Source organism: Bufo gargarizans, chromosome 3, assembly GCF_014858855.1.
Source record: "Bufo gargarizans isolate SCDJY-AF-19 chromosome 3, ASM1485885v1, whole genome shotgun sequence".
Classification (NCBI taxonomy): Eukaryota; Metazoa; Chordata; class Amphibia; order Anura; family Bufonidae; genus Bufo; species Bufo gargarizans.
Window position 1 is genome coordinate 509,849,527 of NC_058082.1, and position 17,268 is coordinate 509,866,794.

The window sequence follows — 17,268 nt, forward strand, 5'->3', positions numbered from 1 at the left end:
GGATGGCAGTAAATAAAATGCACTTCTTGAGGAAAACCTAGGCAATGAACCTAAACATAATGCTAAATCTACATTGGAGAGGTTAATGAGAAATATTTACATGTCTTGGAATGGCCTAGTGTAAGGCCAGAACTGTCTAAGGCAACATTCACATGACCGTAGCAATTTGAAGTCCACCACTATGATAGAAAATGCCTATTCTTGTCCGCAATTGCGGACAAGAATAGGGCATGCTCTATCTTTTTTGCAGGGCAGTGGAACAGAACTACAGATGCAGGACAGCACACGGTGCGCTGTCCGCATGTTTTGCTGCACCATTGAAATTAATGGATCCGCACCCGTTCCACAAAATTGCCGAACGGATGCGGACCGATAAATACGGTCCTGTGAATGAGCCCTTATGGAGAATCTGGGGGGAGGTGCTGTAGAGTCATCACACCTCACACCTGCCTGGCCTGAGTGATGGTCTGTCTGAGAGTGTAAAGTGAGACTGTCAGCCGTGCTAAAATTCAAGACATGACGTTAAAGACTCTGGACAGGAACTAGAATACATAGAGTGACTTCAAAAATGATATGAATAAAATCATTCAACCACTTTTTTTAAATACAAAAATGCAAATACAATAATCAAATATAGGGCATTAATCTATGGTAAACGTCTGATAGAAGGTTCCTTTTAACACAGATACGTAAAGCAAAAGAAGAAGAGGAGGGGCAGAGGGAGTGGACTAACACGACTACAGTAGAACACTGGGGTTGTTTGTGGTCTGTTACCATGGAGACACAAGCATCTGCATTGGAGCTGTATATCAAATCAGCATTTCACATATAGTATATCATATCAGAAAACTCAATCAAGAAGACACATGACACAGTGAATGTATAAAATATTTTATTACATGATTTTCCCATGATCTAAACTCTATATAGAAGAATTAGTACAGAGTGAAGACATTTTTGGAGTCCAGGTGGTTTCTTGCTGCCGTTTTTAGATATTTCATGGCTTTTCATATCAGCAAGAATTCCTTATAACAATGGGCTAGATCTATATGCTGTGGTGCATGCAAGAGAACTGATGAGTCAGAATGAATGGCAAGCTAGCACATGTACCATGCAATTGTCCAGTAACCTATCATGTAATCCAGTGACGTGACTGCAGGTCTCAGAGTTATGGCGTCTCATACATGCACATCTGCTCTATGGTTCCAATGTTCCAACTGAGGATAAAAATTCAACCAAGATTAACAAATAAATAACCCGCCATCCCTACACTTTAAAACAGTTTTGAGATCTTATAAATGGATATCCAAGGACATATAACTAGTTGTATATTTCCAAATATCTGTCTACAGTAGTTAAGATTCAATCAGAACAAATTTTCGGATCATTTTCTATACCCCCCATAGTGACTGAGGTATTCTCAAGCTATCTGCATTAGTTACACACATGAGTACCATAGTATTGCCCACTGTCATCAGTCATTTTGTCAATAGCCATTAGCAATGTCTTAAGGTTAGGCCTTAATGCAGACGACTATATGTATTTTGCGGTCTGCAATTTGCGAATCTGCGAAATATGGATATCGTCTGCGTTTTTTGCGGACCCCTTGACTTGAACGGGTCCATGGTTTGCATTTTGCAGCCAAGTATAGGATGTGTATGTACTTTTTGAGGAACGGACATACGGACGTGCATAGCGTTCCGCATCCGTATATCCATTCTGCAAAATGATAGACTGTGTCCGCAAAATGCAGACCACAAACCCATTAAAGTCAATGGGTCCACAAAAAATGGGCACGCCACACGGACCGCATTCATGTTTTGCAGATCCACAATTTGTAGACCACAAAACGGATACAGTCGTATCCATGGGTGTAGCCTTTGTACTAATCCCAGCTTTACCTTTAAGAGGACCTATCACCTCTCCTAACATGTCTGTTTTAGTAACTACTTCTATTTTCCATGTAATAACAATTCTGGAGCATCTGTTCTTATGACTTTATGCGCTGGCATTCCTTTATCATTCCTTTTAGAAGATATGAATGAATTACTAGCAGTTTGCAGTCAAGGTCCAGCTGGGTGTCACCAGTTGGGGGTTGTCCCTGCACAGTTTGACACGGGCAGCACTGATTGGAGAGTGTCAGACTGTACAGGGACACCTCCCCAGCTGGTAACACCCATCTGTACATTCATTGTAAACTTCATAGCTTCTCGAAGGAATAATACAAGAATGGCACAGGAAGTCATAGGAATAGATGTTCCAGAATTGTTATTACATGGTGGATGCTAGTAGTTGCTAAACCAGACATGTGAGGAAAGGGGAAAAGTCCTCTTTAAAGAGTACCTCCACTTTTATATAAAAAAAATGACATAGTATGTCATATAACAAGAGTCCGTTCATAAGCATTGTATGGTTTTTCTATAATAAAGATGGCTGCTTTCCTGCTTTTGTGCCCTGCACTCAGTTAAAGGGAACCTGTCATCAACTTTATGCTGCCCATACTAACGGTAGTATAAAATAGAGACAGGTGAGTTGATTTCAGCGGTCTGTCATTTATAAGTTAAAAGTAAGTGGTTGCTGAGAAAAAATATCACAATCATTGCAGACTGGGCCTGGAATAGAGTCCCGGACACCTGAGAAGAGTCCTGGTTAGTCATGAATTCCTGCTCTCCTGCCCACCTGCTGATGACTGACAGTCTTCTACCTAGTTTTCTCCCTTTCTCTCTAGGAGAGAACTGCCAATCATCAGCAGATGGGTGAGAGAGCAGGAGATTATGAATAACCAGGACTCTTCTCAGGTAGATGTGACTCTTTTCCAGGCCTGAGCTGTAATGATTATGATGCTGGGTCTCAGCAACCACTTACTATTAGCTCATGAGTGACACACCGCTGAAATCAGCATTTCTGTCACTATTTTATGCTGCCCTCAGTGAGGTCAGCATGGAGTTGATGACAGGGTCCCTTTAAGTGTCTTATATCTGCATGAGGGTTTGCGTGTTAGTAAGTGCATGTGTGTACATGCATGTCTGCATATGTACAGTACATGGCTGTATGTGTAATTCCGCCATGCAGAGGACAGATCCTGTACGGCTTTTGTATGCTGCTGTACTGGCTCTCAGGTACTGTATATTGGAGCAATTATATATATATATATATATATATATATATGTGGCAATTTTAGTTCTGTTGTATATGTACAGATTTATACGTATGTATGAAAATGGAGGCACAGAGAGGTAGGGTAGAGATCTGTCTGTCTAAGGGCGTGTCTGTATGTTTTTGCAGCATGCCTCTAAGATGGAAAGGGTTGTTAAAGTATAACTGTCATCTTTTTTTTTTTTTGGAGCATTGGATTGTGGTGATTAATATCTCCTTGGTGGCCCTATTTCAACTTTTCACTGTGTATTCAATTACCCCTTAATTCCACAGTTTTGTTCCCTGTACTGCCTACTTTTACCTCTGCTTAAAATAGGATTGCTAGGCATGGTCCGTCTATGTGTTGAAGGACGCAGAAGCACGCAGCGTGCAAGGTCAGAATACTGACAGCCAGGGACTGTAAGTAAATGATTAAAGCCAGGTCCTCCCCAGCAGCTGATAACAGTGCCTGGGCTGTGTGCACTTCTCCCTGTCCCTGCGCTTGGCAGACGCTCCCTCACTCAGCAGAGCTGGAGAAGTAGAGTTGAAACAGCGCAGACCAGGGAAGGGAGATCTGCCGTCTGCTCAGTGTATAAATGAAAGCAACATATAGTAAGAGGACCCCTTTGTGCTGCAGGAGATTAACCCTTTAGGGGGGAGGGCTCTGGTTACTGACACTTTTGGGGGGCTATTGTTACTGGCTAGTGAGGGCAGGCGGGATTAGCCTCAGGGTGAGGGCAGTGGCGGCCATCTTAACTGAATAGTGAGATTGCAGTTTTATGCAGACTGGTTACTAAGGGCTGAATCTTATTAAATATGGGGTAAGTCAGTCTAATAGTAACTGATTCTGGAATATCATGCTATTAGTAACTACATATATGAAAATTGAAATTAGGGACTAAGTGTGACAGTTATCCTTTAAGAGGCCTTTTCAATGCATTTTAAAAAAATGCATGATGACATAAAACCAGCCAGACATCAGGTCTGTAGACATATTTGGCGCATACGCCAGCAGCATTTTTGGATGCATAGGCTGAATGTGAACTGCAAACACAGTGTGAATAACGTCTAAACGCCCATCATTGTGTCTTGGCAGCACATCGCCCTGCGTAAAAAGGGATCAGTGGCTGAAAAACTATGAAACTGTATGGGGGATGAATGATCGTGATAGTGATCCTTCATTCTCATACAGCAGTGATGATTATTGCTGAATGTAAATGTAGCTTACTAGCAGGCTGTCACTGTCAGCTGTCTCGCCAACCAAAACGTTTTTGAATGGCAGGAAAATAATATACATACAGCTGCAAAAGCAAAATGGAAGGAGATGGGAATATACAGTGCCTTGCAAAAGTATTTCACCCCCCTTGACTTTTTTTTTTCGTATTTTGTTACATTACAGCCTTAAGCTCAATGTTTTGTTAATCTGAATTTTATGTGATGGATCAGAACACAATAGTCTAAGTTGGTGAAGTGAAATGAGAAAAATATATAAATAAAACTATTCTTTAGAAATAGAAAACAGAAAATTGGCATGTGCGTATGTATTCACCCCCTTGTTAGGAAGCCCATAAAAAGCTCTGGTGCAACCAATTACCTTCAGAAGTTATATAATTAGTGAAATGATGTCCTGTGTGTAATCTAAGCGTAACATGATCTGTCATTACATATACACATCTTTTTTGAAAGGCCCCAGAGGCTGCAACACCTTAAGCATCAACTAAGAGGCATCACTAACCAAACACTGCCATGAAGACCAAGGAACTCTCCAAACAGGTAAGGGACAATGTTGTTGAGAAGTACAAGTCAGGGTTAGGTTATAAAAAAAATATCCTAATCTTTGATGATCCCCAGGAGCACCATCAAATCTATCATAACCAAATGGAAAGAACATGGCACAAAAGCAAACATGCCAAGAGACGGCCGCCCACCAAAACTCACGGACCGGGCAAGGAGGGCATTAATCAGAGAGGCAGCACAGAGACCTAAGGTAACCCTGGAGGAGCTGCAGAGTTCCACAGCAGAGACTGGAGTATCTGTACATAGGATGACAATAAGCCGCACACTTTATAGAGTTGGGCTTTATGTCAGAGTGGCCAGAAGAAAGCCATTACTTTCAGCTAAAAACAAAAAGGCACGTTGTGAGTTTGCGAAAGGGCATGTGGGAGACTCCCAAAATGTATGGAGGAAGGTGCTCTTGTCTGATGAGACTAAAATTGAACTTTTCGGCCATCAAAGAAAACGCTATGTCTGGTGCAAACCCAACACATCACATCACCCAAAGAACACCATCCCAACGGTGAAACATGGTGGTGGCAGCATCATGATGTGGAGATGTTTTTCAGCAGCCGGGAGTGGGAAACTGGTCAGACTTGAAGGAAAGATGGATGGTGCTAAATACAGGGATATCCTTGAGCAAAACCTGTACCACTCTGTGCGTGATTTGAGGCTAGGACGGAGGTTCACCTTCCAGCAGGACAATGACCCCAAACACACTGCTAAAGCAACACTTGACTGGTTTAAGGGGAAACATGTAAATGTGTTGGAATGGCCTAGTCAAAGTCCAGATCTTAATCCAATAGAAAATCTGTGGTCAGACTTAAAGATTGCTGTTCACAAGTGCAAACCATCCAACTTGAAGGAGCTGGAGCAGTTTTGCAAGGAGGAATAGGCAAAAATCCCAGTGGTAAGATGTGGCAAGCTCATAGAGACTTATCCAAAGCGACTTGTAGCTGTGATTGCCGCAAAAGGTGGCTCTACAAAGTATTGACTTTAGAGGGGTGAATAGTTATGCACATTGACCTTTTCTGTTTTTTTTTTTGTCCTATTTGTTGTTTGCTTTACAATAAAAAAAGAAACATCTTCAAAGTTGTGGGCATGTTCTGTAAATTACATGATGCAAATCCTCAAACAATCCATGTTAATTCCAGGTTGTGAGGCACCAAAATACGAAAAAAATCAAGGGGGGTGAATACTTTTGCAAGGCACTTTATATTAAAAAGTGGTCTTGTGTAAATCTTCTATAATTCTCTATATGCACACTGGAAATATAAAGTGGAGGTACTCTTTAAAGGGGTTTTCTGCTGACGAGCTATTCTCAAGATAGGTCATCATTGGGGGTCCGACTCCTGGAAACCTGGCCGATCAGCTGTCTGAAGAGCAGCTCACCCAACTGAATAGGACTGAGCTGCACATAGGCCATGTGACAGATGAGCATCACAACAGTTTGGCGCTCAACAGAGTTTGGCGACCTCTTCAAATAGCTGAATGGCGGGGGGGACCAGTAGTCGGATCTCAACCAATCAGATACTGGTAAGCTATCCTGAGGAAAAGTCACCAGTATAAAACACTCGGAACACACTTTGCAGTTACAAAAATACATATGAATTACAGCGGTAAAGAAAGATGCATAACTGTGTCTGTGGTACAAAACTGGACGGCTAGAATCTCATCAAAAATGGCTGCCATACAGGGATTTGTATTCAGCAAATGTATGAAAATAATTGGGTATTATGGACATTAAGAAATCACTTGCACTGTAGATGAACAGAACATTTACTGTATATTGTACAGTCAGCGCTTGTACAGATTGTATAGACGGCTTTGCAAGCACGAGTCTAATACAGAAGTCTTTGGGAGTGTAAGTCAGTGGCGTCTTAGGAAAGAATCTCAATGCATAAAAACTGTTAATATCAAAGTCATAGAAAACTATCAGAAGTTAGATTTTAATGTCTCCAGACTGACGGCCTCAAAATAAAATCAAGAACATGAATTCAATGAGTAACCAGTGACCATTACTATTACGTGTCCTTCTGTCAGTCAGTATGTTGCTTATTTCGAAGTGGACAGCAAGGCTCCACGAGGTCTAAAGGGATCCGCAGGGAGTAAAAAAGTTTATTGAAGTGAGCTCACAGACCGCATCTCTATAGAGGAAAAATATGAACATACGGTAAATATCACTGCTGTAAAATGCTGAGGCCAGTAATTGGTTGCAGTGGTCATGAGCGACAGGGAATAAGTGTTGAATAGCCAATCTTCACATTTCAGGATTTTATGGAAGGTTTTAATCTAAACTTTACAACCCCTTTAAAAACACGGGAGTGTCTGTAGTTGCGATCCCTGTAGTTGCTCCTGAAGACCAAAATTCATTAGAAAATATGAGCAAGAGTCATCCCTTGGGCCTAGGTTTTCACACTATTACTAGTCTAGGCCACAACAGGACTAAGGTCCAATGTAGATGTCCCACTTGCTGCTGAGGTTCACATTGTGTGGAGATATAGTATGCTCACTTCAATTCCGTTTTTTTTACTTCAGGAGAACACCTTTATATACAGGCTGTCATTCTGTGCACATCCTTCTGCAATAATAATATGAATCTGATTTAATTATATGTGAAAGTATCATTCTTTATTAAAGAGGTTGTGCAGAATAATTTTTAAATACCCCCTTCTTCCTCAGTGGGACTTGTCAAGACCTAATCGGGCTTCATGGCTCCCAAGCTGTCTTTACCAGACTTTTGGTTCCTCTCTGTTAACTTCCTGCATGGATGTGGGCCTCTGCAGCCGATGACCGGCCCCTGCGTTGACGTGTCCTCCAAGTGGCATGTGACCGAGCAGTGATGTTCAGCTTGAGGCATGTCACTACTGAGGTCAGGTCATTGGCTGTAGCAGTGCACGTCACGCTGTCCATGCAGCAAGTTTATTGGCGGGGACTGAAAATCTGGTGAAGACAGCCTAGGAGCCATGGAGAGGCAAGGAGAAGGTTTAGCCCTCTTCATAGGTCCCGCTGGGGGCATTAAAAAACAAAACAAAACCTGGACAACCCCTTTAAGTAAATACTGTGCACATTCCACGCTAAACAGTCCATAGGAACAGATGTGGACTTTACGGCCTAGTGGTTCTGTCTTGATTCTGTACTATTTACAGATGTAAACTATAGAAGATCCCCTTAAATACATATGTATAGGTATCTAAGTATTTACTAGACGGCCGTGCATGAGGTATGATGACCTTATTGTACAGTAATGTCACTTCGGTGACTGGCTCTTCAAACCGGTCTCAGTGAGAGTAAAGCTCCAGAAATTCCTTCAGTCGCGTAGGATAATCCGTCATTACACCAGTAGCACCCAAATCAAAGGCTCTTTTATATTCTTCTTCATTGTTCAACACCCAAATGTAAACCTGTGATTAAAAGATAAGGTTATTAATGGCTGTAAAGCAGCTCCTTCAGTCAGAGGGTGTCCTCGAATAAGTCAGACCCCGAATAATCAGGAAGCAGTGGCAAATCCTAGTGTTATGCCATCATTTTAAAGGGAACCTGCCATCAACTTTATGCGGCCCTCGTGAAGGGCAGTATCAAGTAGTGACAATTTCAGCTAATATTAGGTGGCTGTGGAGAACACAGTGTATAATCCAAGCAGCACCTATATAAGAAGAGTCACAGTTATCAATAGGCTGCTGCTCTCCCTATTCAACTGTCACAGATTGACAGCTTTCTCCCTATTTTTCTTCTTTTGAGGAATCTGTCAATCAGCAGCTGGTGGGCAGAAGTAGTGGGAGCACATGGGAGCTGCTAGGATTATGCAGTGAATGCTCCACAACCACACATCAGCACATACCGAAAGTGGCAAACAAATCAGTGTGCCTCTCACTACTCCGTGCTGCCCAAAGTTCATTTATCTATACATATATAACACACATATACATTTACGGTATATTCTTTTTATATGTACCTGGATTCCTCGAGCTTTCAGGTGCTCGAATAGGCACTTTCTCATAATTAATCTGAAACAAATAAAACGCATCACATGAAATCCAGAGCCGATAATACTGAGGGTGAATACAAATGACCGAGAAATACTCTACTTGTTCAGCTACATACAGTACTTTTGTCTTTAGGTTATGTTGGTCGCCATGATAAGAAGTTCTAATGGTATCCAGGAGATGTGACTCCTACAATTTTACTTTCCCAATCTCTGTCCTCAAATGAGGAGCAGCGCCAGTTTAGTGGCATTAGAAAGTTGCCAATGGTTCGTGCCATCTCTGCACTATAATTTCCACTATTTACAACTCCTCATCACTTTTAAAAAGTGGCAAGAAAATGGTCTGAAACATTAATTATGTTCAAAACCAGAAAATGGGGCAAAAACTGGTGCAAATATACACTTCCCCCATACAGAAAAAATGATTCCCCTTTTCCATGAAAAATTATTTGAATCACCATACATATTTGGTTATCACTGCAATCACAATAACCTATAGAAAAAAGTTAATTTTAAACTAACACATTGCGTAAAAAACTGAAAGCATTTGCCCTGTGTAAAAAAAAAAACAAAAAAAAACAAAAAACTGAAAATAGTCTCAATAAATCATATGTACCTCGAACATGGTACTAATAAAAACGGCAAGTCATGCTGCAAAGCAAAGTATGGCTACATTGACTGTAAAATATAGCTCTCGGAAATCAGTGACACAAAAAGGAAATTTTTCCCTCTAAAACCCTACACTAATTTTGTATCACGTATTTGTACCTGTTTCCTCTACTAAAAAAGCTAATTCATAAATGTTATATATTCAAGATGGTGCCACTGAAAAATACAACTTGACCAACAGAAAAAAAAGCCCTCAAATCTACCTACTCCAACAGGAAAATCAAAAAGTTCTTGGAATGTTACAGTAAAAAAAAAATCATGGTCATTAAAAGGTCACTGAGCTTTCATAAAACTTTTTGATTGGTGGAGGTTTGAGTGCGGAGACCCTCAAGATCCTTAGAACAAGGTGAGAGAAGCACTTTCATAGTGTGCTCTATCTTCTTGCTGCAGGAGATGGGCCAGTAGCTTGTCTCCTGCAGCGAGGATATAGTGTGCTAATGTGAGTGCTTCTCTCTCCTTGTTACAGCGATCGGTGGGGGTCTCAGCACTCCGACCACCACTGATCAAAACCTTTGATATGTCTCTATAACCTGGCTTCTACCTCACAGGTTTTTTTTTTTGCCTTCCTCTGGATCAACTTGCAGGATAACAGGCCGAACTGGATGGACAAATGTCTTTTTTCGGCCTTATGTACTATGCTACATACTAAACCTCTTAAATAAATATGGGTAAAGCATTGCTTACGCATCTGCCAGCCACACGACAAGCTTGTGACTTCTGCTCATTTTTGAGGGATCTTTAAGCCTGCAGAAAGACATAGAATACACAGTTTAAACTCAATATTTGCAGGATCAGTTTGCAAGTAACAAAAAATATTTTTTTCACACTGCTCCAAACCCAAGTATTATATTGCTTATTACAACAAATGTTTGTTCTCTTTTTATTTTTATTTTTTACAAACGCCACATCATGGCCAGACCCACGGTGCTAAGGCTTGCATTTGGGGTTCCGCTTGTGAGATCCGTTTGAGGGCTCTCACAAGCGACCCGAATGGATCCGTTCATCCCCAATGCATTCTGAATGGATAAGGATCCGTTCAGAATGCATCAGTTTGGCTCCGTTCCGCCTCCATTCCGTTCTGGAGGCGGACACCAAAACGCTGCTTGCGCCTGGCCGTGCGGAGCCAAACGGATCCGTCCTGACTTACAATGCAAGTCAATGGGGACGGATCTGTTTGACGTTGACACAATATGGTGCAATTGCAAACGGATCCGTCCCCCATTAACTTTCAATGTAAAGTCTGAAGTCCCTATTAATATACCATCAGATCAGAGTTTTCTCCAATCCGATGGTATATTTTAACTTGAACCTCTATGTTAGAATATACCATCGGATTTGAGTTAGATCGTGAAAACTCAGATCCGACAGTATATTCTAACACAGAGGCGTTCCCATAGTGATAGGGACACTTCAAGTTAGAAAATACTAAGAACTGTGTACATAACTGCGCCCTGCTGCCTGGCAGCATCCGATCTCTTACAGGGGGCTGTGATCCGCACAGTTAACCCCTCGGGTGCTGCCAGGCAGCAGGGACCAGACCCCCCTCCTTCCCCAGTATTAAAAGCATTGGTGGCCAGTGAGGCGCCCCCCCCCCCCCGTATTAAAAGCATTGGTGGAAAGTGCGGCCCCCCCCCCTCCCTCCCCTGCAGCACCTAAGGGGTTAATTGCGCGGATTACAGCCCCCTGTAAGAGATTGGATGCTGCCAGGCAGCAGGGGGCAGTTATGTACACAGCTCTTAGTATATTCTAACTTGAGGCGTCCCCATCACCATGGGAACGCCTCTGTGTTAGAATATACTATTGGATCAGAGTTTTCACGATCGTGAAAACTCAGATCTGAAAAAGCTGTTATGTAGATGGATCCGCACTGAACAGATGCCATTGTTTGCATTTATTGGTGCGGATCCGTCTGTGCAGATACCAGATGGATCCGCACCTAGCGCAAGTGTGAAAGTAGCCTAATCATACTTACCTGATCCCCACCACTGGGTTCAAGCTCTATCGCTGCCCCACCAGCTACGTAGGTTCTGAGTATTCCCGCATCAACACTTGCCACAGCTGTGACGTGTCACCCATGCAGCACGTCACTGGGTCACGTGCCCCAGTGACTAGCCACAGCAGTCATCTGACCTGCGTCAATGTTGATGCAGGGAGACCCAGGACCTGCAAAGCCAGAGGGGCAGTGATGGAAGTATGATAAGCTCTCTCCACAGATGTCTACAATGTGTTATTCGGTGTCCTGCAATTGTCCAAACAACCTGACAAAGAGCAGATCGTAGCAGATAAATTGCAGACACTCCATGATCAGCTGTTATCACCCGGGGACGCCCCAGGGGAGTACTTAAATTCCTAGTGATAACACATCACACACTACCTTTTGCAATCAATGACTGTATACATACATATGTTACACACATAGCATTCATATGAATGATCAAAGGTAAGCTTTTGCTTTTAAAATGTAAGAATGTGATATTTCTTACTTCATGATAATAGAAGGCATTGGAATTTCCAAGAATTGTTCTCGAATCGGAAAGAAGGGCAGGAGTCCTGTGTAGAATAGTCCAACCAGGAGCAGAACCCGTTGAACGCAGAAAAGCAGAGGGATGCTGCCGTTCTAGAATTACAAATACATACAATGCAAATAAAACTCTGCTGTGAGGAGATCAGCGAAAGTCCCGCAGCGAATATACATAGAGGCCAGAAGGTTTTAACTCAGAGCACGCTTGAAAATGAAATTCATTAGAAAATGTGGTCCATACAGCACAGACATATCTCTGAACCTGATCCTCGCAGATCAGGATACATCAGTCCCTACATATGAAAAAGACAGAAGCTAAACCGGTCAGGTACCATCTGCGATTAGTTTTTTAAAGGGTTTTTCCGAGATTCTGATATTGATGACCTATCCTTAATACGTCATCAATATCAGATAGTTGGGGGTCCGACACCCAGCAACCCCCCAGATCAGCTGTTTGAAGAGGCCGCTGCACTCACAAGTGAAAGAGCCTGAGCCGCACAACCGCTATACAAAGGACAAAGCTGCGCTTGGCAAGGTGTGAGGAGACCTCGTCACTCAACAGAGCTCCCCTCCATCTTCAAATAGCGGGGTCCCAGGTGTCACCCCTGCCAATCTGATATTTATGACTTATCCTGAGAATAGGTCATCAATATCAGATTCTCAGAAAACCCCTGTAATACTGTTTTATCCTGTAAGTACAATAAAGAAGTGTGGAGCTCCATGCATATCATAATCTAGCTAGTGTTGCTCTATTTTTCATGGTTCTTCATCTATTAGTATGCTTGGCTGCCAGAGGTCCAAAAACCTGAAGGGAGGTTTTGCCATAGACAGCATATAGAGTTACACATGTGAGGAGAACAAATGTCCGTCAGAGAGACTCTGAAGTGGTGGACTGTCCTGAAGAAAATACCTTGAGGTGGTAGATCAGGAGCGCTGAGTATATCCCGCTATTGTCTCACAGACTATTATTATATGATGGCTATTTAGATTTGAAAAGACTGATCTGAGTAAGAACTTGCTGGGACTGATCTATACTGATCCACAAGAATCTAGTCCGGAAATATATCTGAGCCACATTTTCTAACACATTTCAGCAAGCCTCTAGGACAAAACTGAACAGTAAGGTTAGAATCTCTCAGTAGTGCAGTCTGAGGCTTTGGGTTTCTAACTTTAAGTGCGCCGAAGGGTCTAACTCTCATTTGGTTACTCTCCTGCATTCATAATCCACCACATAGTAATTTTTAGACATTACACTCTAAAGGAAAATGGACTTAATATTAGTGTAATAAAGTTTTAAGACCTTTCCCATTCTGTCCAATAATCTTAAAATGGATTCACGTCAGGTGAATGAGGGCTGAGCTGCCACTACACAGTGGACGGAGCCTTCTGCTTCCAGCTCCATCCACTGATTTTTTTTTTCTCGGCAGCTGGTCAAGTTGTCAGACCCCTAATCATTTGATATTGATGAGCTATCCTGAGGATACGTCATCAATATTGAGAGACCGGCAAACCACTCTGAAGCGCAAATCTAACTTCAATGAGGTTTTAGAGACATTATACATTAATATTCTGACTAGGAGATGCCACCCTCCTACCACATGTTCCTACAAATACAGGAGAATTTTGAAGGCCATGAGGCAAATCCCAGTGAAGGTTGAATCATGCTATAGTCAAAAAAACACAATGAGGCAGATAAACTAATCCTGTAGATTGCGTAAACTTATGGGGCATTTATCAAACTGGTATAAAGTACAACTGGATTAGTTGCCCATAGCAACCAATCAGATTCCACCCTTCATTTTGGACAGGTTCTTTTGGAAAATGAAAGGTGGAATCTGATTGGTTGCTACTAGGGATGAGAGAATCGACTTCGGATGAAACATTCGAAATCGATTTGCATAAAACTTTGTTTCAATACTGTACGGAGCGAGCTCCTATGAGCCGCAGTTATTACTTTGCAAAGTCTCGCGAGACTTCGCATACTACCGCGAGACTTTGTGTAATAACTTCATAAATTGATTTCTACTGTAAAAAAACATTTCCCAAACTCGGGTTCGGTTTCAAGTGGGAAATGTTTTTTTTTCTACAGTAGAAAACAATTTATGAAGTTATTAGGCGAAGTCTCAATATTTGCAGGATCAGTTTGCAAGTAACAAAAATTATTTTTTTCACACTGCTCCAAACCCAAGTATTATATTGCTTATTACAACAAATGTTTAACTTTGGCTCATAGGAGCCAATAAATTCTAGAGAAAGCGCTCCGTACAGCATTGAAACAAAGTTTTATGCAAATCGCTCATCCCTAGTTGCTATGGGCAGTTCTACTTTACACAAGTTTGATAAATGACCCCATTAGCAGTGATGGTCAGTTCGCAGTGTTCACCAGCGAACACATGCGGGCTGGCATCTTGACTCACCCGTCCGGCGATGCACAGGTAAGCCCTTACCTGTGTCGGGAGCCAGTTTGAAATCAAATGCGGTCACCGGGAGCAGGCAGATCCGAGAATAGCCGCCGGGGGCCTTCATCGGGCTGTTCTCGGAACTGCCGAACACTGCGAACTGACCATCACTGCCCATTAGGACTCTTTCACATAAGCGTGATGGATTAGGTCCGGATGCGTTCAGTGAAACTCGCACTATTTTGCAAGCAAGTTCAGTCAATTTTGTCTTCAATTGCGTTCCGTTGTTTAATTTTTTTCCCCGCGAGTGCAATGCGTTTTAGTACGTTTTTCACGTGCATGATAAAAAAAAAACTAAAGGCTTACAAACATCTCCTAGCAACCATCAGTGAAAAACGGACTGGATCCGCACTTGCTTCCAGATGCAATGAGTTTTTCACTGAAGCCCCATTCACTTCTATAGGGCCAGGGATGCGTGAAAAACGCAGAATATAGAACATGTTGCTTTTTTCACGCAACGCAGAACTGATGCGTGAAAAAAAAAACAAAAAAAAAAAACACTCATGTACATAGACCCATGGAAATGAATGGGTCAGGCTATGCGTCCACGTCACGCATTGCACCCGCGCGGAAAACTCGCTCGTGTGAAAGGGGCCTTAGACAAGTTCCCTAGACATGGACCAAATTTATCACACTGACAATTATGTCTAACCTAATAAATGGATTACTTTGCCACATTTATATGCCAGAATTGTAGCAATTTGTGCCACATGTTGTCGCAATAAATGACAATGTCTAGGCGCAGTCAAAGTAGTAAATGTGGGCCTCTATACACCACAGATCAATACACATCCTGGCTCTTGCACTACACGGAGTTCTCCAGTAGATGGCGCTGAGAACATATTTTTGGGTGGAAGGCTTTATTGATCTTGCTAAATCACTGGTATCAGAGCTAAACGTCTAGGAATATGTCAGGGGGTTTCACAAAGGGTAACGATGAGGTAAAATAAAAAACAAGTGGGTTTAATTTGTCAAACAGCTGGGAACGGGGGAGAGCAGTACAGTAATCCTGAGATAATGACGACAGAAGCGAAATATATCACTGATGATTGTCAGGGAAATATGATAATGTCAGCATTATATGGAAACCAGGACAGAAAGATAATCCTCCTGTTAAAATGAAGGGATATGAGGAAATTTTAATATTTTTAAAGAAGACATGTAGCCTCCAGTCTCCTGATATGTCTGTTTTATTATGGAGCATCTTCTTATATCACTCTATGTTGTGCCATTCTTCTTCTTATGAATGAATTATTAGCAGTTTGCAGTGATGGGTGTTACCAGATAAGGGACTGACACTGGCATCACTGATTGGATAGTGTCAGACTATGCAGGGACACCCCCCCCCCCCCCAACTGGTAACACCCATCTGGACCTTCTAGTAATTCTTTCACAACTTCTAGCAGGAATAATACAGGAATGGCACATCATAGAGTCATAAGAATAGATTCTCCTGAAATGTTATTACATGGGGGATGCACATAGTGACTCAAACAGACATGTCTGGAGAGGGGACAGGTCCTCTTTAATACATAACTGCACACAGTTCATCCGCCCTCACCTCTTTATGGCACTTCTGAATGATCTCGTAGTTGGCGTTGCCCCACACTGTCAGGTGCTCTCTCCTGTGTTCTCTTACCAGTTCTGAGACCTGCCAGAATATACAGAACTCACATTAAAGGTGAACATTACCTCCCACGTGTTTCATTTCCAAAAGGTTCGTGCACAATATGGCACCGCAGGGTGCCCGCCGCCCTCTCTATTTGTTCCCCTCACTTTAATAGTTGTATTTGATTCGGGGGAAGTAAAAAGGCATACCTTTATATCAAGCATAATGGAAAGAACAAAGCTATTCGGCTGATCGGTGGGTGTGCGTACACTGAGGGCCTATCCTAAGGAATGGCTATCCATATGAAAGACCCGGACTACCCCAGGCAATGCATATCTAGTAATCAGTACGTCCCATATGATTCCTATGCTGAACATAAGTACTGGGCAAAACAGCAGAGAAAAGAAACTGCTTGTCAGCCATTTTACCATGCCAGTCTCCGTCTCGCCCTGCGATAGCCCATCACGTCATAAATGCCTAAGGGTATGTTCACACTGTGGCGGTTTTTCACTGATTTCTGCACGCAATCCATGTGAAAAGCACAGCAAATCTGCTAACCACTGCATGCAATCTGAATCTGCACAGAAACCACCAAGTGTTAGCTGCACCCGCGGCAGCTGGCACTGCAGAAATATAAAGAGCCGCCTTGGATTTCTGCTGGGGGTTTCATGGCACATTCCCCTTTAGATTAAGTATCCATAAGTTTCTCATAAAGATGCAGCTACAGAACCAGATTGGTAAGGGACAACTATATACTTAAAGGGGTTGTCTCATTTCAGACACTAGAGGCATATCGCTAGGATATGCCTACATTGTTTTATAGGTGCGGGTCACACACCTATATCGGGAACGGATCCCCGCAAGGTGGTGGCTGGTCTAGCCACCACCAAGCGATCTCCCCATAGAAATGAATGGGAGCTTAACGCGCATGACCGCCCACCGCTCCCATTCACTTCTATGGGCCTGCTGGAAATAGCCAAGCCAGCGCTCAGTGGTACCATAGAAAATGAACGGAGGGCGGCTGCGCAGCTCCGTTCTCTATATAGGTGCAGGGAACCACACCTATGAGACAATGGGGGCATATCCTAGCCGTATGCCGCCCTTGTCTGAGATGAGA

The 17,268-nt window shown here is 42.6% G+C and overlaps 1 protein-coding gene across 1 annotated transcript in view; it reads right to left on the reverse strand.

The window, feature by feature from the left end:
* Positions 1–875: 875 nt before the first annotated feature.
* The window catches only part of GDPD1 (glycerophosphodiester phosphodiesterase domain containing 1), a 104,602-nt gene continuing 88,209 nt past the window's right edge, over positions 876–17,268 (reverse strand). The window contains exons 6-11 of the mRNA XM_044283945.1: positions 16,104–16,193; positions 12,046–12,179; positions 10,247–10,306; positions 8,864–8,915; positions 8,142–8,312; positions 876–1,217 (exon numbers count right to left, since the gene is read on the reverse strand). Coding sequence (XP_044139880.1) covers positions 8,190–8,312; positions 8,864–8,915; positions 10,247–10,306; positions 12,046–12,179; positions 16,104–16,193 — 459 coding nt within the window. The 3' untranslated portion in view covers positions 876–1,217; positions 8,142–8,189. The remainder of the gene's footprint in view (positions 1,218–8,141; positions 8,313–8,863; positions 8,916–10,246; positions 10,307–12,045; positions 12,180–16,103; positions 16,194–17,268) is intronic.